The 21,863-nt window shown below is 39.5% G+C and overlaps 1 protein-coding gene across 1 annotated transcript; it reads left to right on the forward strand.

Annotated features, from left to right (window-relative positions):
- The first annotated feature begins 3,627 nt into the window (after positions 1-3,627).
- LOC311027419 (chitin synthase chs-2-like) lies at positions 3,628-20,239 on the forward strand. The gene is made up of 22 exons (XM_084031446.1): positions 3,628-3,753; positions 5,432-5,567; positions 5,894-6,082; positions 6,447-7,323; positions 7,613-7,796; positions 10,502-10,603; positions 10,740-10,901; positions 11,019-11,193; positions 11,342-11,443; positions 11,563-11,704; positions 12,247-12,447; positions 12,779-12,894; positions 14,196-14,364; positions 16,035-16,214; positions 16,297-16,566; positions 16,973-17,147; positions 18,024-18,058; positions 18,179-18,243; positions 18,687-18,797; positions 18,915-19,129; positions 19,245-19,329; positions 19,980-20,239. Exons 1-22 carry the CDS (start codon positions 3,728-3,730, stop codon positions 20,058-20,060), a joined length of 3,798 nt encoding a protein of 1,265 aa, XP_083887572.1. The 5' UTR covers positions 3,628-3,727; the 3' UTR covers positions 20,061-20,239.
- The last annotated feature ends 1,624 nt before the right edge of the window (positions 20,240-21,863 follow it).

Consider the following 21,863-nt stretch of genomic DNA (forward strand, 5'->3'; position numbering starts at 1 on the left):
ATGTGACTAAATACTACTGATAAATTTAGCCTTATGAAAACATTAAATTGTAGCACAGTTGTAGTTATAGAGGCAATAAGTCCTTGGATGTGAGTTGAACATGCTGAAAGCAGCTTTTAATGTCTTAAACCATGAACAAATGAATTGAAGACTGTACATTTTGTCATACTTTAAGTATATAAATTACACAACCAAATCAAATAATAATCTTAATTTGAGCATAAACAGCTTACATTACAGTAGAAAAGTCTCCAAAGTTTGATATTGAATAACAGTTTGTCTCTGTGCTCACTATGAGACAATATGTGAGTTGTGTGTATGATCAGAAATGGTGGATAGGAAGTATCAGAGATGTTTCAGATGAAGATGTACTGGTTCAGTTCATGCACCCACATGGCCCTGCCAAGAGTTTCTACTGGCCAAGAAGAGAAGACATGTGCAATGTCCCACTGCAGCATAGAATTGCAAGGATTGACGTTCCCTCTACAGAAACTGGGTGCATGTATGCCATCAAAAAAGATGAGCACAATAGAGCAGAGATGTACATTAGACTATTTGTAAAGTCAGTGCCAAATTAATGAATGTGACTAAGGAATTGGATCTAAAAGATGAAAAATGTGTGATCCCTCATAGTGAGCATAGAGACAAACTGTTATTCAATATCAAACTTTGGAGACTTTTGTACTGTAATGTAAAATATTTATGCTCAAATTAAGATTATTATTTGATTTGGTTGTGTAATGTATGTACTTAAAGTATGACAAAATGTACAGTCTTCAATATTTTGCTATGTTTGTTCATGGTTTAAGACCTTAAAAGCTGCTTTCACCATGTTTAACTCACATTCAAGGACGTATTGCCTCTGTAACTACAACTGTGATCGATTTTAATGTTTTCGTGAGGCTAAATTTATCAGTAGCATTTAGTCACATGTAAGTCTTTGGTAAATGATAAAAAGCAAAATTGAATTGCCCTCCTATGATGTTTACAAGTAGGCTGTTAGGACATGCAGTACCAAAACCAGCCACAAAAACCCCACCAATATCAGGATTTTAAAAAATCACTGCGACAAATTGAGGCAAAACACCCTCCCGATTTTTTAATATGATTTTAACAAGAATATGATCTTTAAAAAAAAGTAAGTTTGGACCTGATACGTGTTGTCAGTTTTTTGGAATATGACTCTGAAGTTGGGCAAAGATGTGTTTACTTCCATTTTTGAGCCTTAATATCTGTGAAACTAATCATCTGAGAGAAACCATATTTTGTAGAATGTTTAAGCTAACACCAGAGATAGAGGCAGAAGTGATAGAAGTCTTTTATCTGCAAAAATGGGAGCTCAGCCATCCTTCAAATGTACTACTTTATTTCAACAAGCCCCTTTTTAAGTACTTACCATACTAGTTTATCATTGAGCTACACCCCTGATATTCCATGTCTGGAGGCGTTTAGTAACAGATATACACTGTAGAAATTTTGAAGGCCACAGGTGAGATAGTTTTCTAGATATTGCCGTTTAAAAATGGCTTTTCAGAGCATGATGCCAAAAACCGTCTAAACTACCCTTCATTCAATGATGTTTCATGAGAAAACTATTGACAGTAGAGACCTAATATTTTGGATTTGTCCTAGTAACAAGTGTATCTTTGTACTTGAATTTTTTCAGGACATTCTGAGATGGTCAGGTGGGAGGCATTTGATGAAATGACACGGAATGACCCAAATGTCAATCCACAAGACATCTAGGAAGACATTCAAAATGACTACAAACAAACATGAAGTGACTACAAAGAGATAAAAAAATTACACAAAATAATTTCCAATAATGACAAAACCCAAAGAGAGATGTGGACCACAACAGACAAAAACAGGCTAAACAAGTATAAAGTATGTGTGTTGCTTCTGGAGCCTCTTGCGGGCGTGTGCCCAGGTGCACATTGTCTAATATTACAACCACGACGCCACTTAAACCTTCCAACCTGACAGATTGTTATTCTTTATTTTAATTATAGGCTTCTATGCTGACAATAGTTACCGCTCAGCTGTCATGTTATGTTTATATTTAAACCCTCCAGGTAGCACAGTACACAGTGAACAATGACGTCACAGCTGTTGGTTATATGACACATTTGTAAAAAAGCAGAGGACTTCACAAAAAGAATTGAACGCTGCAACCAGTTTTTAATCACACCATCCATCCTCATTCACACTTTGAGATGGAGGGAAAAGCCCCAAAAATCATTTGCTTGAAAACAAACAAATCTTGTATTAAGAATCTTTTCAGATTTTTAAGATCTTATTGTTGTGGAATCTCCAAGATCCCTCCAATACTTGACACCTGAATCATGCCTGTTTGTGCAGTGAGAATATGCATGTTGTCATGAGTAATAAAGACATCAATCAATCAATCAATCTAGCTGAGGTGACTCAGTTTAACCCGAAATAGGTCACTTCCTTAAACAATACCAGTATTGGAGAGTCGCAGCGAGTTTCAAACATTCTACGCAAGCAAAGTTCATTATGTACATGATGTAAGTTAATATACGTACACTGAAAGGACATGGGACACAAACAGTGGCCTCCAGGGTGAAAGTCCAGTGTTTGTTACACCCTAACATCCACTCCAGCCTTCTCCCTACGAGGACTTTATCCCTCATTATACTCTATTGACTTCCTCTTTGCTCCCAATCACAATGGCCACTAAAGGTGACTGCCTAACATTAAAGGTAAATATGGGTTGGAATAAGATGGTTGCTTCCCATCTGAGATTTACAAGGGCTATTCTTTAAGGTCCAAGTGTCCAAATAATTGTTTGTAATGAGCATTATTATTTTAAATTATATATTTTATCAATTTAAATCTGTGTTCATATCATGCATTCTGCCTAAATAAATAATATCTGTGTAACCACATAACCATGAAATGGTTATATGGTTAAACTAAATAACGTTTTCTTGTGTCTTGATGTTTCACATGTGGCATACTTAAACACCGCATACACTGTATTTATCACATCAAAAAGTCCCCCCCCCCAAATGATTATACCAACACTAATGTTTTGTGACAATAATTGTACATTCACCAACCATTCTTAAGAATCATTTTGTTGTTAAACCCTACGTATGCAGTTTTCACAAAGACAGTTACCAATGTTTTCTTATGTGGGATTTACAACACATGAGATTCATCAAGATACACATCAAGAACACAGGTGCGAACATTTCTACAGTTTAAGAACACGTCATGTATCCGACGTAGACTTTTTTTTTTAGGAACTTTCTTAATTATATTTATGAGGACTAATTTAAGAAAACACGTAGGAGGATATTGGTTCTGTGTTCTGTTTAGCCTGGACGTTTTAACGACTGATGGATGACCTTATTATCTTCTTCCTTGTTTAAGGTGGAGTATGTAACACCTGGCTACTGGCTGGCATGCTCATTTCGGTCTGCAGCACAACACTTCTTTTTTATTACCTTAAACCTGCACATTTACACGGGGAGAACATGCAAACTCCACACAGAAGCCCGATAACGAGGTGTGTTTCCTTTGACCTTGTTTGGCTGTTCACCTGCAGCAACACACACTGTGGGTGTTGCCATTTAACGATGCTTCCACTTCTGTCATGTTAATGACAGTGTGATTGGTATAAAAAGAGATCACTGGCTTCAGTAGACTAACGTCTGCATAGGAATTGTCAGTTGACTTGTTTGCATTAGTCGGAAACATGGATGAAGAAAAGACCTTACCCAAGTGAGTTGATACTTTCATATTTTACAAATTGAATTTAAAATTGTTTTGAAGTTGTTGTTGTTCCATGATTTGATTAAGTAAAAAATGGGTGAATGCATCTGGAAAAAAAATTATCGCTGGAAACTGATTATGGAAGAAAATCTTTCTTGAAAGAATAGATTGTACAATTATGTATTATTCAGTTATTGTTTAATCAATTAATTGAGAAATTAAAAATCATTAGCTTCAGAAGTAGTTTTTTACCAAATGTTTATTATATATATATATATATATATATATATATATATATATATATACACACACACACACACAGCTGGAACAAAAATAAGAGACCACTCCGACACAGGTAGACCTCATTCTAGTTAATTAGGTAGTGATTAGCTGATCACCCGAACCAGACCATTTAACAAGGAAAAGTATAAAAACATCAAAGACATCAAGTGAGGATGGAAAATGTCAGCCGGGGTGAAGTGCACAAGGAGGACTGTTCTAAACAGGCTCCTAGAGGCCGGACTGAAGTTGTGCAAAGCCAGAAAAAAGCCTTTCATAAATGAGAAACAAAGACAAGCCAGGCTGAGGTTTGTGAAAGACCATAAGGACTGGACTGTAGAGGACTAGAGTACAGTCATCTTCTCTGATGAGTCCAAATTTCAGCTTCGCCCAACTCGTGGTGGTCTAATAGTTAGACGGAGACCTGGAGGCCTACAAGCCACAGTGTCTCACACATGATGATCTGGGGGTCCTCAGGAAGACTGGATTTGGGCAGATTTGTCTTTGTGAAGGTCACTGACAGGTCAATCAAGGTGTGGAGGGAGGACCACCAGATCAAGACCATGTCACGGCCAGCCCAATCTCCAGACCTGAGTCCCACTGAAAACCTCTGTGGGGTTGATCAAGAGGAAGATTGATGATTATAATCCATCAAATAAAGACAGGCTGATTACATGTTTGCACCAGGAGTGGCTTAAAGTCACCCAGGAGCAATGTGAGAGACTGCTGGAGAGATGCCAAGATGCATGGAAGCTGTCATTAAACATCAGGGTTATTCAACCAAATATTGACTTATGAACTCTTCACTCTTCTAGTATTGTGAAATAATAGTGAACTTGTTTTCTTTGCAGTATTTGAGGTCTGAATCTTTTTTGACCAATTGTCATTTTCTGAAAATAAATGTTGTAAATGTTAATATTTTTACTTGGATTATGGAAGAATTGGCGTCAGTAGTTAATAGAATAAAGCAAATATGTTAATTTTACTTGAACACAAACCTATAAATAGTAAAACCAGAGGAAGTGATCATGTTGCAGTGGTGTCTATATTACAAGCTCTACAGAAATACAGGTCTATTTGACCATTCCAATGTTTACACAACATTTTTGTACATTTTATAGATTTGTGAATACACGTCTTGTGTTTCCCTTAAACACCCTTCTTCATTGTTTCATTGCCTTCCATGATGTTATTTTCTCCACACCCATGTAGAACTTTTCTATTGAACAGTCACTGTGCCTTCCAACATATTGAATTACCAAACAAATTGTCCTACCTAGTCACGCTACATAGTCACGCAACATGTTATCTTTCAACAAACATGCAGAGCATAACTTCCTACGAAGTACACATCTGATTTACGAGCCACAGTCACCTGATAGTCTGACGTCTTGGTGTCTTCGTGTAGGAGTCCGTGGGACACCTGCCGAGAGCTCCCTGCCATTGAAGATGAACGGACGCCATGGAAAATGCTCAAACTACTGAAGACTGTTTGTCTCTGTGCGCTCGCTGTGATTGTGTTTGGGTCGGCTTTGTGTAGCAAGGTGTGTTCTATACATGAAAACATGTCTATATGTTTTGACCTGCAGTTCAGAGTTCACTTACAAATATGATCTGAATTTGATCATATATTCATTCTATCTGTTCTTCACTTATAAATCAGCATTATTATAGTCACTGTTATTGTGATAGATTTGTGTAAAACTGAATTAATCATATTTTATTAATTCCTTAAACTATTATTCTGCTAATCTCATACATTCACAGTTTAAGAGTTAAATGTTAACAAAGCAATCATTTGTATTATCAGTCTGTATTTACTTCCTTTGTCATTCATTCATTGTCTTAACTCGACTTTCTTCTGTCCCAGACGTCTTTCCTCCTCCTCATCACCTTGGCCAACGAAGGAACCATGACCCTCCCAGCTGGACAGAAACCTGTCGCTCTGCTGTGTGTCGGCTGCGCTCTCATCGCCTCCAGCGTGCTTCTCTTACAGAAGAGCCTCTGGAAGGCTTGTTACAAATCCTCAAGGATACCCGCCAGAAACACTGTAGCCTTGGTGAGAAATATTCCTCAACTGTCCCCCTCTTTCCAACCTGACCTCTGACCGAGTAACTGGAAAAACCCTTTAAAGCGCCTTCATAGATGAGTGCTTACAGTGCATTTCGCATTACGGCTACATCCTGGGTTCAATTCCAGCCTTGGGATGTTTGTTGCATTTCATACGGCTCTCTCTCCCATTTCCATTCTCTGTTCTAAAACTGTCAAATAAAGACCACAAATCCCTCAAAACACTATACAAAGAAACCCTTTTGCCCTAAAGATGAACTGATGTTGAAAGAGAAAATGTGAACAAAATACAGATTTTTTTTTAGTATATATATATATATTTCCATTTTCTACTTCTGCTTCTTCAATTTCAGGTTCTGTTCTTTGAGTTCCTGGTGGCTCTAGGTGCAGCGATTCTCACCATCGTGGCGATGCCACACTTGGACATTGTCACCAACGTGACGATACTGAGCAGCGTGGCCGTCCTCTCTTCGCTCCTACAAGTGATCAGTCAGTGCTCCGCCAAAGAGAGGAACCGCTTCCTGCTGCCGTCCATCACTGCCTTCATCCTCATTTTGCTTGGTTACGTCCTGTTCCTCTTCTTATACATCACCAAGGATCCTACTGATATCAAGATGGCTACTTGGGTGGGTCTCGCTGTTGGTGGGTGCTTCTTGGTGTCTTTCAACTGGTGGGAGAGCTACTTCAGACTGATCAGTGAGAACAGCAGCTCCAACATCCTCAGGAACCTGTGCAGAGATATGACAAGGTGCCAGAACGTTCTGCACATCCTCTCCAGCCTGCTCAGGATCCTGGTGACCGCCTGTGTGCTCGGAGCCTACATCCCTTTGGACAAAATGGACTGGGACATCGTGACGTCCATCCCGAGGCGTGAGACAAAGATTATTGCCATCATCATCGGGGTCCAGCTGATCTCCTCTGCACTCTGCTATTGGTTTTCTCTGGTTGCCTGCAAGATGCACGCCCTGCGACGATGCTTCATCCTGCCCCTGTACCTGGCCTCTCTGGCCGTCATGGTCATCTTCATTGTCCCTGTTATCGTTTACTATCAAGACTACAGAATAAGTCTGAACGGGACCGCAGTCAACTTCACGGGCTACTGCGCCTACGTTGTAGATGGAAGAAACCAAAGCCTCAACGGCAGCGTGTTCCCGAGTCTGGTTTTGGATGTTACACACACCCTGTGCTTCCTGGACATGTCCAAGATAGCTGACATCGGCTTATTGACAGGTAAAAAACTGTTGATCTGCACATCAACTCAGTAACATTTTTATCACAAGCTTTTATTGCAAATTCTTTATTTCTTTTTTGACAAAATGTATTGAATACATTTGGAAGTCCCTCGTTTTGTAAGATGCTCTCTTTTTCTCTTCTTCTTGTGGCATTATGGGAAGCTGGTGTGTTTAGTTCAAGGGAAGTGGGAAAAAAACACTAAATGTCAGTACTGTATTGTTTAAAAAAATATCTGTCACAGAAGAATAAATGCAGTAAAGTTATCCGTTCAATCACCTTTCTTCAGGATCTGCAGTGTCCTGGTGGCTCGGCCTTGTGTTGGCCACCCTCCATCTCTGGTACCTCAGTCTGTATCGCATGCAGAGAACTCGGGACCTGTTCATCCGGAGGCTTTATGAGGGAGGATTTTTAGAGCAGTCGCTGCTTCTTAATGCTCGATTCGACATCCAGACGCCTGAAAAGCGGACGCTGTAAGTCTCTCTCTCTCTCTGTGTGTGTGTGTGTGTGTGTGTGTGTGTGTTGAGGGAAGATCAGGAATGCCCTACAAAGTGAGGTTTGTGGTCCTCCTTTTGAGTTTGGACCTTTAAAAATGGTTAAGGCACGGAATTAAATTACATTTCTGGCTAGTTTAAGAGTGGGATTAAATTGGAATAAAGAAGGCCGGATTGATAGTATTGTATTTTACTCATGTTTTGAAAAATAACATTAAGCAATGTAGTAGGCAGGTTTGGTGTGCAGGTGGAGTTGTTTCAGTCATTGTTTCCAAACCTTTTCCAATGACACACTTGTCAAATCTTCAAGAAATTATCATCATCATAGCACTTTATTGGAGATTCAACAGTTTTCTGTATTTCTCAGTTAAAAAGCTCAAATAATCTATTAAATATTCTTTATATAACATCTCTCATTTATTTTTAATTGTAATTTCACGACGGGTAGGTGTGAGGGGACTGGTTGCACAACACCTGACAACCACTAATTGCCTTAACAACCACTAATTTAATTGTCATGACTTTTATTCAAATACTGCAAACCGAAAGAAGCTCCATAATTACCATGTAGCCTAACTACACTCAACAAAAATATAAACGCAACACTTTTGTTTTTGCTCCCATTTTTCATGAGATGGACTTAAAGATCTAAAATTCATTCCAGATACACAATATTACCATTTCTCTCAAACATTGTTCACAAATCTGTCTAAATGTGTGATAGTGAGCACTTCTGCTTTGCTGAGATAATCCATCCCACCTCACAGGTGTGCCACATCAAGATGCTGATCTGACATCATGATTAGTGCACAGGTGTACCTTATACTGCCCACAATAAAAGGCCACTCTGAAATGTGCAGTTTTGTCTCACAGCAAAATGCCACAGATGCCACAAGCATTGAGGGAGCATGCAATTGGCATGCTGACAGCAGGAATGTCAACCAGATCTGTTGCTCGTGCATTGAATGTTCATTTCTCCACCATAAGCCGTCTCCAAAGGCGTTTCAGAGAATATGGCAGTACATCCAACCGGCCTCACAACCGCAGACCACGTGTAACCACACCGGCCCAGGACCTCCACATCCAGCAGGTTCACCTCCAAGATCGTCTGAGACCAGCCACTCAGACAGCTGCTGAAACAATTGGTTTGCATAACCAAACAATTTCTGCACAAACTGTCAGAAACCGTCTCAGGGAAGCTCAACTGCATGCTCGTCGTCCTCATCGGGGTCTTGACCTGACTCCAGCTCGTCGCCGTAACAGACTTGAGTGGGCAAATGCTCACATTCGATGGCGTCTGGCACGTTGGAGAGGTGTTCTCTTCACGGATGAATCTCGGTTTACATTGTTCAGGGCAGATGGCAGACAGCGTGTGTGGCGTTGTGTGGGTGAGCGCTTTGCTGATGTCAATGTTGTGGATCGAGTGGCCCATGGTGGTGGTGGGGTTATGGTATGGGCAGGCATCTGTTATGGACGAAGAACACAGGTGCATTTTATTGATGGCATTTTGAATGCACAGAGATACCGTGATGAGATCCTGAGGCCCATTGTTGTGCCATACATCCATGAACATCACCTCATGTTTCAGCAAGATAATGCACGGCCCCATGTTGCAAGCATCTGTACACAATTCTTGGAAGCTGAAAATGTCCCAGTTCTTGCATGGCCAGCATACTCACCGGACATGTCACCCATTGAGCATGTTTGGGATGTGCTTGACCGGCGTATACGACAGCGTGTACCAGTTCCCACTAATATCCAGCAACTTCGCACAGCCATTGAAGAGGAGAGGACCAACATTCCACAGGCCACAATTGACAATCTGATAAACTCTATGCGAAGAAGATGTGTTGCACTGCATGAGGCAAATGGTGGTCACACCAGATACTGACTGGTTCTGAGTCCCCAGACCCCCAATAAAGCAAAAAAAAAAAATGCACATTTCAGGGTGGCCTTTTATTGTGGACAGTCTAAGGCACACCTGTGCACTAATCATGATGTCAGATCAGCATCTTGATGTGGCACACCTGTGAGGTGGGATGGATTATCTCAGCAAAGCAGAAGTGCTCACTATCACACATTTAGACTGATTTGTGAACAATGTTTGAGAGAAATGGTAATATTGTGTATCTGGAATGAATTTTAGATCTTTAAGTCCATCTCATGAAAAATGGGAGCAAAAACAAAAGTGTTGCGTTTATATTTTTGTTGAGTGTATTTGAAGGACTCCTGCCAACAAAACTGTGACTGTGGTTAAAATACGTTTGGTATCAGATTCCTAACACATTCAACAGGTTAAACCAAAGTTGGGGCCCAGACATTGTGCTGAAACAATCCCTTAACATAAACTGGATTCACTTTATAAAGTGTGGAGGCTTTTAAACACCCAGATGTGTTTTTATGATTTGATATTTGTTCTTGTGAAATCCTTGATAAATGGAAATATATGTTTCTGTTGTTTTTGAATACATACAAATACATTAAACGCGAATAGCACAGGGTAAAAAACTTTCACACTGCGACTATGCCTTTAGCAGTTGTGCCTTTACTTACAATGCAACAACATAGAGGCTCCATAGGCCAAACCTCCTTGCATACCTTTCATAACAAAAGCTCTCGACACATAATATTTGCATGCAAGTATTGTCATATGAGATTAAAACCCATTTCTCAAAAAATGTCAGTTCCAGATTCAGAGCACTAGACCCGGTGAAGATGTTCCTTTGTGCAACCATGTGGCATGAAAACTACAACGAGATGATGAATATTCTTATTTCAATATTTCGGTAAGTTTCACTGCCTGGGAAACAGAAACAAGATATAAATCACCTGTCCCTGGCTGCCCCAAGCCCCACCCAACTGCCCTCAACCGCCTTAGAAAGTTAATTATGATTATTTGAGTCCTTCTTTGCAACTCCCCAGAATGGACAAGTACAGGCCCAAGAAGGAAGGAGAAACAAGTGACGTGACCCTTGAAGCCCATATCTACTTTGATGACGCCTTCAAAGATGTTCCTGGTAGTCGGGGACGCCACCTCAATGAATACGCAGAGATCCTCGTGGAAATTATCGGAGAAGTTTACAGGTAAAAACCTCAAGCTTTATTTATACAAAGCACAATAGAATGAATCAAAGTTCACATCTGATCTTGTAGATTATCACTTTAAATGAATGTGTCCCTCATCCTCTGTATCCTCCTCAGCATCTTCATAAACATGGATGATGGCCTCTTCACAAAGCAGCAGCAGATCCCTGATCAGATGATCATGACGACGCCGTACGGGGGGCGTCTGGTGGTCATCATGCCTCATGGGAACAGGTTGCTGGTTCACTTCAAGGACAAGACACTCATTCGCCACAAGAAAAGATGGTCTCAGGTGATGAAAAATGATGCAACGGATCAGTATTTTAGTTCGAAACACATAATAGCTTTAAAATATCAGATAATTACCTTCAGATGAGATAGGGTTGCTTGAAGTGTTTCTCTGTCTCTGTGTTTGCTGAACAGTATTTGTTATTTTACAGGTCATGTACTTGTACTATCTCCTGGGCTGGAAAGTCGCGACCAAGTATTACAAAAGGTGGGGGAAAGGGGAGGACGAGGTGGAGCTGAAAACAGAGTTTGAGGTGAGACTGGAGAAAAAGCATGCATGGTCATGCTGAATGGACACATGAACCAGTGCTTATATAACAATATTGTTATATTAAAAATGGTAAAACAGAGCAAACTTTGTCTGTTTCTGCAGAAAGAGAAGCACAACACCTACATCCTAGCTTTGGATGGGGACACGGACTTCCAGCCGACTGCTGTGATGCTGCTCATCGATCGTCTGAAACTGTATCCGCTGGTCGGGGCAGCTTGTGGCAGGATTCACCCCACCGGATCAGGTTGGTCAAAAGCAATAAAAGGACAGGGACAGAGACACAAGTGGACAGACAGAAGTCTGACGTTTACCTGACCAATAGGCAAACAATTAGAAAAATCAGACAATCTAAAAAATGACTTTGGTGGATAGTTAGAAGTTTTCACAAAAGCACATTCTCAAAAAACAAAATATTATTATACTTTTGAAAAGAAGAAGGCACAAGTAAATTCATTTCCCTACCCTTTCTAAAACTTAAATAAAGAATTTCAGGTGTATCACACAAATAGCCATCTTGATATATAAAATATAAAAATGTATTTTAAAAAACCCAACATTAATCCATGCACTAAAATGGCACACTGCTTCATTTCTATGGAAAGTAAAAAGCTGGACTCCCTAATGGATGTGATTTAAACTGTAGCAACAAAAATAAAAGTGAATAAAAGTAAAATGACTGTCAGACCGTTGCCTCAAGAGTATCCCCACTTTGTATCTGTTTGTGAGAGTTTCTTTGACTTCTACAGCAGCAGGCCTATGCAGTAACACTTGTGTATCCCCTGGCAGGTCCTTTAGTGTGGTACCAGAAGTTTGAATACGCAGTAGGCCACTGGCTTCACAAGACAGCAGAGCACGTGTTCGGCTGCGTGCTGTGCAGCCCGGGATGCTTCAGCCTGTTCAGAGCGTCGGCGCTGATGGACGACAACGTGATGAAAAGATACACCGTCAAGTCCTCGAAGGCTCAACACTACATCCAGTATGACCAAGGTAGCTGAAAAAAACACAGGAGCAGTCAGCTGATCTGTTGCTAGAACTGAATGTGCACAATGTAAACCAAAGCTAGCTAACCTGAAGTTAAAAAAGATGACAAAATAGTTTATGGTGTGTCTCAAATCTCCTTGTATTCCCTACATTTATTTTTTGATATATTGCAGCTTAATGTACATGATTTACATTATCATTTACAATATTCTTTATTTACATTTGACATAGTCCTTTATTTGTTTTTGTTCTTATATTTCTTTCTGCCTGGAGCAACTATAACGTAGAAATGTCCCCCTGGAGATAAATCAAGTATTTCTGATTGTGATCCCTGCAGGTGAGGACCGCTGGTTGTGTACTCTGTTGTTGAAGCAAGGATGGAGAGTGGAGTACAACGCAGCCTCAGACTCTTACACGAACGCCCCGGAGGACTTTAAAGAGTTTTACAACCAGGTGATTACAGACTCTCAGAACCTTATGTAGCCTAATTGTAATTTTTGTTTTTTAATCGTGCTATGCTAACACCAAGCGCGCTATTGTGGAAGTACCGCTTCTCAGGAGGACCACCTTGTTCTCATTTCTGGGGCATCACATACCAACGCGCTTTCACCCTTTAGCACCCATATGTGACGCACCAGGCTTTCAACTAACTCCATCGTAAAAGCCATCCCGACATTAGTAGATGGAGATACTGGCATTGTACAATAAGTGAGATTTGGTGTCCCATACAAACTAAAAGTAAATACTGATACTGTATGTTGTTTCATCAGTGATAGTCTTTAGTCAGTCAAGTTAACATCAACCACGCTCTTGTCCTAAACCTACCTGTGTGTAGTTTTGTTGCATTGAAAGAACGGGTTGTAATATTCTGAGACCTAGCAAGTGTTTTTCTGCGAGTGTAGTGGCCCTTTATCCTGCTGGGCTGCCCACCAAGGGCCAAATGTCAATGTGGACGAGTTGGTACGAGCATGGGAAAACGGTGATCGACAAACGTTGCAGACGGTGTTACGCAACGCACTTTGAACCAGATTCTCAGGGGAAATGCTGAGCAGCTGATGTTGCAAGCATCTGAAGGTTTCATAAGTTCAGTTGTGGAAAACTTTATGGACCAGGTCATCAGCAGAACAATGTTAAGCCTTTCTTTTAGCTTGAATGTCAAGGATGTTATTAAAATGTCAAGCAACAGTCCCTTTGCAGTGGAGCCAAGTTTTGGTTTCTGAAAATAACTCTGCTCTATTGTGGTCATAATTACCAAGTAGATAATTACTAGGTAGCCTAAGTGTGTCAATATGAAGAAGGACAAAAAGAAAAAGAAGAATTTTCACGATAATCCTAACATTGTCTTGATAATTATGTTGTTGTGAATTTAGATGTAGGTCAATCTTACGTTCTAATTATGCTCTTACATAACTTGGCTCATTAGCTTTGTCTCGACCAACGAAAAACTGTTTTCTCTTCCTTCCACTGTGCGTCGATTTCACATCTAAATGACAGTAAGCAGGTTGTGTCATGCTTTTGCCTCTGAGTTAACATGAAAATGGCAGTAACATTGAGCTTTATAGTCACCTTGTATCTGTTTTTGTCCTACCTGTAGTGATTACAAAGAGTATGATCAATAATTTTAATGGTTAGTTCATAAACCTAATTTTACAGTATTGTATGTCTCCATACTGTGATAGAAACACGCTGTCTCTTCAACCTCTTCACTGTGGCCACCAGATCTAACATGTTACTGTTTTATTTGTAATCTTCAGCGTCGGCGATGGGGGCCGTCCACCATGGCCAACGTCGTGGACTTGCTGGGTTCTGCCACGCTGATTTCCAAGAGGAACCCATCCATGTCCAGAGTCTACTTGCTCTACCAGCTCTTCAGCTTGGCCGCGTCCATACTGGCCCCTTCCTCTATCATCCTTATGATTGCAGGTTCGCCTTTTTTGTATTTTTATATTAACAAAATTTCAAAAAGCTTAGCAGGACCACGATGGAAATGTGTTCAAGCTTTTGCTATTTTATGTTGTCAAATGAAAGCATAACAGCTGAATTGTCAGGGTAGGATATTGAATGAGTTACGAAACAGTGTAAGGTTTAGGATTTTTGGTTCACAGGAATTATGGTCCCAAATTCCGAATGTTGTCATTCAACCGTGAATATCAAAGCCTGAATATTAACCAAGACAAAATTATAGCTACCCGAACCATGTCCATGTATCTGTGGTCAGCAAGCGCTACATCTTCTCATTCAACCAAAAAACAAACTTAAATATTTATATGAACCTTTAGGGAATATTTAACTTATATGTGTACATTTTATTTGAACTAACTCCCGCAAATTACCTGAATATCATAAAAAATATTTCCGTTTGAGTCGTGGGTGACCACAGACACACGCTTAGTTTGGATCATCACTGTTAGTACCCTGTAGGCATCGAGGAGAAAGGCAAGCACCTAAACTGCTGATGCCGTTTTTTGTTTGGTGTACTCAGAGAACACAATGTTCCAGAATGAGGAGCTTTAGCTGCTCCACAGCACAACACAAAATGACTAGGGCTGTTAATGGATTCAGCATTCAATCAGATTAATTACCATTCATAAATATATATATGAAAACATTTTTAATTTTCTCTGTATAAGACAGAAGGTGTATATGCACCAGAATGTGAAGCCTCTACAAATAAGGATGCACAGATACCACTTTTTATCACACCGAGTACAAGTACTTACATTTCAGTAGGCTTTTTGCTGAGTACTTAATAATACCATTACAGTTCTAACAATAACTTTGAAAACACCGACTTTGGGTTTTCCTGATACAAACAGAGCAGAGTTTGCAGTAGGTATATTCATAGATAACTGTTTAACCTGCTGTCAGTTACACAGTTCAAAGAAATATTAAATATAAAAAATGAAAGGAGAATAGTGCTGGTCCACCTTAAAGTTCAGCCCAGCCTAAAAGATCATTATTATTATCATTTTTTTTAAACATTATCCCTAAGCCAGTTGCTAATGTCGGGGCTAACTGCTACATGCACAGCTGTAACACTGTCAAAAACTCCTCCTTAAGTTCACTGGAGCTGCTTACTTCATACTCACCACTCACCCCCCCATCCCCCAAGAAATTAATAATTTTGACAGCCCTAACAAATAAAAAGGCTTCAGGTGGAGCAAAGGGATGGGCCGTGAGTGGAGCCAAACCACATAAAACCAACGAAACAATTATCCCTCTCATTTACTCCAGGCCAAGAGCCAAGAGAAACCCTGATCTCTGCTGTCAAAACTGACGCACATTTAACAGCCAGCCATGAAACCAAGCCTAGTGTTCGCTAAAGTGTACTATAGCGTGGCTAATTATCAAACACACTAACCCTGCCCAAGTGGTAACGTTGATAACGTTGAACCAGACCAGGTGATTGTTACAAAGGATTAGACATGAATCCACACCTGAATGGATTCTCTCAGTTCCATAACGATGAATTGAAATGCCAATGTTTTACACATCGAGTGCAGGTTAATAGTGAATGTGGATGAATAAGGATGTGGTTTGGGGAATGCGCTTGTAAAACAGGTTATTTTCTTTGCTTCCTGTCAATCATTCAGGCAGTTTGACTGTGCTGTTTGATATCCATCCGAGCGGCGCGCTGGTTCTGGCTGTGATACCTCCTGCTATCTTCCTCGGCATCTGCTTCAAGATCAAGGCAGACACTCAGATTCAAATTGCCGCAATCATGAGCATCCTATACGCCTTCCTCATGATAGTATCAACTATTTTTATATTAGGTAAGAAGCAACGCAGCCCGTTGACGCTTGAAAAGTTTCTAGGTTCTAAGGTTTCATCGTCCATCTGTTTGTCCTCCATCAGGCGACATGGTGAAGGATCAAACCATCCTGACTCCCAGCAGCCTCTTCATCATTTGCCTTGCCAGCTTTTACATCATCACTGCGATCATGCATCCTCAGGAGGCCGGCCTGTTGTGCTTCGGCCTGATTTATATCATCTGCATCCCGAGCACCTACATGCTGCTGGCTATTTACTCCATGGTCAACATGAACAACGTGTCCTGGGGCACCAGGGAGACGACGCCAGCCGCCAAACCCGCAACTGCCGCCCCACAAACTCAAGCCCAGAAAGGTGATAAGTCATTGACATTTGAAAGAAAATGAACACAATAAATGATTGTGCATGGATGCAATTCCAGAGTGATAACACCCCAAAATAAAATTGCTAGTTATTTGAAATGTTGAGCCACAATGGGCCGATTAATGAGTGATCCAGTAACTTTTTTCAAACTTCCATGTACCTTTAATATAATTAGTTATGTACTTATCGAACGATTTCAGCGAAAACATCAAAATAGTGTCCAAGATTCTTACAGACATTTGGGAATTGATTGTGTAATCAATGTCACTTGATTTCTAAAAACATCCTTTTGACACAAACATTTATTTACTCATTTAATCTCCTACTATTTATTAATTGCATGATGCTGCTCCATTGTATGTTTGAGCTGAGCTGAAAGTGACGTTTGCTCTTGCAGACAAAAGCCCCTCCAAGTGGTTCTTCTGGCTGGCCAGATGCTGCAGACGACTCAGAGGAAGAGAAGATGAGCTCATCCTCAACCAGGACATCCAGACCACGGAGGCAGCAGTAGCTGAACCTTTACCACAAAACACTATTGTGGAGGATCCGGGGATGTCTGTGGCACAGCAGAGGTGAGATCTGTTGGTGGACCATTGAATGGTTTTCAACCAAGCATTTTTTAGTACGTAAACCTCACACAAGACAAAGCAAGCAGAAGCACAAGCGGGAAATTAAAATCTACAAGAGCAAAGGCAAATCATTACTGTTAAAAATAACTATGTAGAAAATAATAGAAATATATTCTATACAGCGCATATTAGATACTTTAACACTGCCAGTTGGGAATTTGCAGTGTAACATAATAAACTATATCAAGTCATTGTAATGTCATTGATTGCCATTTTAAAGCCTCATGCTCAGCATTTTGGCCGTAGCCATCTTGTTTTTTTGCAACCAGAAGTGAAAGAGGGTGGAGGGTAAGCACAAGGCACAATAAGACATTTATTAGGTGACTTAAATGTTAACATTTACTCTTATGAAAGCACTGTGAAATGGTTACAATTGTAAGACCAAAACAGGGACAACATCTAAACCGCCCAACGTAGCGACCTGTCAATCACAAGGTGCCCTACCCTAATTACTACCATAATTAATCACCTATTGACTTTAATGGGACTATAATTTACGATCACCGTGCTGTATTGACACTAGCCCATAAACTCATGTTTACAATATTTATTGAGGTAATAAATCAAGTGAGAAGTAGGGTCAATTTCTCATAGACAACTAGAAGTTGCCAATGCAGGTTTAAGGAAATTCAATATGGCTTCACCTTTTGGAACCAGAGGTTGGCGTCTGCGTAGAAATATGTATTTTACAATTAGCATTAACATCAAAGTAAATTAATGTCAGATATCATGAGTGACTGGAGAAACTTGTGACAGTGCTATACTGAAATTTCTCATTGTACTGTTTGTTTCTAACACTAATTTCTTCTTCATGTTCAGGCAAGGGGGGTCTGCTTTCACCTGCCCTAACCAGAGTAAGTCCTAATATGAGGGAATTATGCAACATAAAGCTTGAAGTAGGTCATAAAACTTAATGACTCACACAATTTTATGTTGCGTAATATTTTCTTCTTTTTCTCTTTCTCTTTCTCAAGGTTGGGTCACGCAACTACAGAGTTTGTCCTATGACATGCGCCTCCATGAGGAAACGCTTGACGAGGTGCCAAATTTCTTGTTTTTGTCTTTTTTGTCTTAGAGATGATGTGTGATCGCGTCTGTCCCCCTCCTTTTAATTGGGATGAAAAGTAATCATAACTCTAGTTGTATAGATGTCTTAAATGTTGGTGACACTATGATTATTGGAGTCAGAGATATCAGAACAAAGAAGTGTTTAGTCTTGTGATGTTTAACATGCATTCATTAAGTTGAAATGTAATTTCATTGGGTCAATCTTTTCTGGAAAATCGTGTTAAAATGTGTGTAGCTGTTGTCCTAATTTGATGTGTTTCAATATGCAACAATAATGAATTCAACGGCTTCGTTATTGGGGATTTCGCCATGCACATTTAATTATGGCAAAAGTATTGAATATTTTTTCCAACCTTAATCAGATTTCTAAGCAGCATACATGAAGTGTAACATTTTATTTCAATGTCTCTGAAGGATGAACAACAGTTCTTCAGAGAGCTGACGGCCAAATACCTGGAGCCTCTCCCCGAGAACAAAAAGAAACAGAAGAAAATGTCTGATAAACTCAAGGACTTGAGAAACAAGGTAACTACGGTGGAGCATTAAATCTCATCATGTTGGTGAAAGTATAATGACGTGTTTCCATGTTATCAATTAAAGAACATAAAATATTAATTAAATTAATTTTTTTTCTTTCTTCAGATTACCTTCGTCTACTTCATTTGCAACGCCTTCTGGCTTGTAGCAACCTTCACTCTCCAGTTCTTAGAACAGTCCATCTTCATCCAGGTGCCAAAAGTCGACATCTACCTAGAGTTCACTGGAGAGTACATCTTAATCGACCCTTTGGGCTTCATGTTGATCCTGTCCTTCATCTTCCTGGTTTTAATCCAGTTCATAGCCATGCTGTACCACAGGTAACCACTCATCCGCTGTCAGCTCAAATCAAACGTTGTTTTTTACAACCATGTTTTATGTTCATGGTGCAGAAAGACTTTTTTCTAACTTTCTTGTTCTCTTGTTTTCTTTCAGAGTTTTCACACTGATCCATTATATTGCCTTCCTGGATACAGAGCAAGTGTCTGAAAAACAAAAAACGGAAAAGCCACCGAAACAGGTACGTACAGCTATATTGTTACTACTACAGAAGTATTTCTAATACTACCACAGCTACTAGTGCTTCTACTGCTGGGGTCACTATAGCTGGTTGGAGATCTATTGTATTTCTTTTAAAAAGTGGATGCCACTTGAGTATCCCACTGAAGACGTATAACAACATTGATGATCAATCACTCTATTATCAAATGACACACCCTCACTTACCCCTATAGTATCAGTTTCGGGTGTGTCATTGCATCATTTTCCTATCATTACACGTAGACAGTCTCTTTTCAAAACAAAATTCCAACATCGGTTTATGTTAGGGGTGTAACTATACTGGAAATAATTCAGTACGTTCTGCCACCCAACAGTTTGTTTTTACGACTCACACAACACAAAAATGTGAAATACTTGCCTGCAAATAAATGTGTGGCTTTTATAGTATTTTATTGTATGTCCTCACCTTTGTTCGACCTATCTCCTGAGTGACATACCTGTGGCCCCTCAATTAATGTGACAGCTACCTAAAGTACTGTGCGTAAAATTTAAGGTGACAGCGTCATACACAACGTTAGACCGGAAAAGTTGTTGGCAGGTAATTTGTGCAAAATTCTTGTCGCAGGCGTGGGCGGCATTGTGTGATCTTATTATCTGAATTCCCTGCAGGTCATGGATGACGAAGAAGACGATGACATGTTTCCAAGTGGCCTCCAGAGAAACCAGAACGACGACGGAACTCTGGTGTAAACCATGATGGATGGAAACACAAGCAAAACCTTTTTTAATGACACAAGACTATCACAAAGTGCATTTCTCATATAACTGATGACGCTTCACTGAAACTCTGTGTGTGTATGTGTGTGTGTGTGTGTGTGTGTGTGTGTGTGCGTGTGCGTGTGTGCGACAGCAGTAAATCAAATATGTTTATTGACTGATAGATCATTGTCTGAGTTTGTCGATGTGTCAAACGAACGAGTGTTTGACACATCGAGTCAAAAATCAAAAGATCTTGTGTTTTGCCTGAAATATCTTTTCTTTTTTACTTTGATGCTTTTGCATCGCCACTTCACTGCCAATTCAATGCAACTTGAAGATTAAACTGTACTTGAACTATGTGAAGAGGAGAAACTGAAGCACTTTATGTGTAATTTATTATTATGTAATTGTGAGTTTTGTTACACGGGTTCCCTTTTTTTAATAAAATGTTTTTAACTCTGTTTTGATTCAATTATATCCATCCATCTATTTTCTACCGATTATCCTGTATTCAGGGTCATGGGGTGGCTGGAGCCGATGCCAGCAATCATTGGGCGAAGGCAGGGTACACCCAGTCTATCACAGGGCTGACATGTAGAGACAAACAACCATTCATGCTCACATTCACACCTACGGGACATTTAGAGTACTTTATTTAACTTCTGTCTAATATTGTCTTGAATATTTAAAACTCATTTTAATGGTGTATCTTAAAGGTTGACATGCACTTTATATATAGCTGGAAATACATTACTTTAAAAAAAATGTAATGTACATATTACAATAAAGACAAAATGAATCAGGTTCTTTATTGTTTAATGTGTTTCCAGTGGTTAAAACATCTATATGAATAACAATGTATTTTGGTATGAAAAAAACGAATTTCTAGAAATTAATTTAAATAATTATTCATTTATCGTGTTGGTTTGAATCAAACAAAAAATGTTTTTGTCATTTTCTGCTGATTGAAACACTCTTTTAGGTACACTAGAAATTAATTGAATTAAAACACTTTTACATGTTTTACATGAACATAAAAGAACAATTTCCGGATGCAAAGTGCATACAAAAAACGATAACAAAATACAAATGCAATTCACTTAAGAACCAAGAAAGCAAACCTCAACCAGTCAAGCTAAGATATGATCAACTTAAAGAAAAGGCTTTTTAGATATTAAAACATTCAACAAGCTCACCAGATCTGATGTCTGTTTTTTTTAAAAATGTTTTCTTACAATCAAGACAGAAACATACGAAACATACAAAAATGTGAATGGATACATTCTGGTTTGATTTTCGCTTTATTCCATCAGTAAAAAAAACTAAACAGCATCGAACCGACTTATGACGTGATGCTGAAATTTAAGTAAGTATTAATTAAGTAGTAATTTAAAATAAGTAAGTCTTTTGAGTTGTTTTCGGGCCCAATAATGAGAAGCTCAGATTCGTCGAACTTAGCTAAAGAGAGAAGAACGTTTTATATGAGTGAGAACTGTTTTTTTGTGTGTGGCTGTGATAAGTATGTTGGCTCTTACTACTCTGCTCTTGAATTGTGGTTTTGAGGTTTCACAATACATAGAAAAGTGTCAGATCCTCTCCCTGTCTCATATTTCAGCTTTTCAGAGACGGAACCGGATGTTGAACACTGATGAGTCAAAATATTCTTATATAGACGTTGTTGACTTTGTGAATTAAAACAAAATCACTTAAGTTCAGGCAAAAAAACCCCACTGAGTTAGGTTTAGGAATAACATCATGGTTGGTTATTTCCTTCATACAGACGCTAAAAGGTGC

This window comes from Eutrigla gurnardus (genome assembly GCF_963514095.1).
Source record: "Eutrigla gurnardus genome assembly, chromosome: 17".
NCBI classification, from domain to species: domain Eukaryota; kingdom Metazoa; phylum Chordata; class Actinopteri; order Perciformes; family Triglidae; genus Eutrigla; species Eutrigla gurnardus.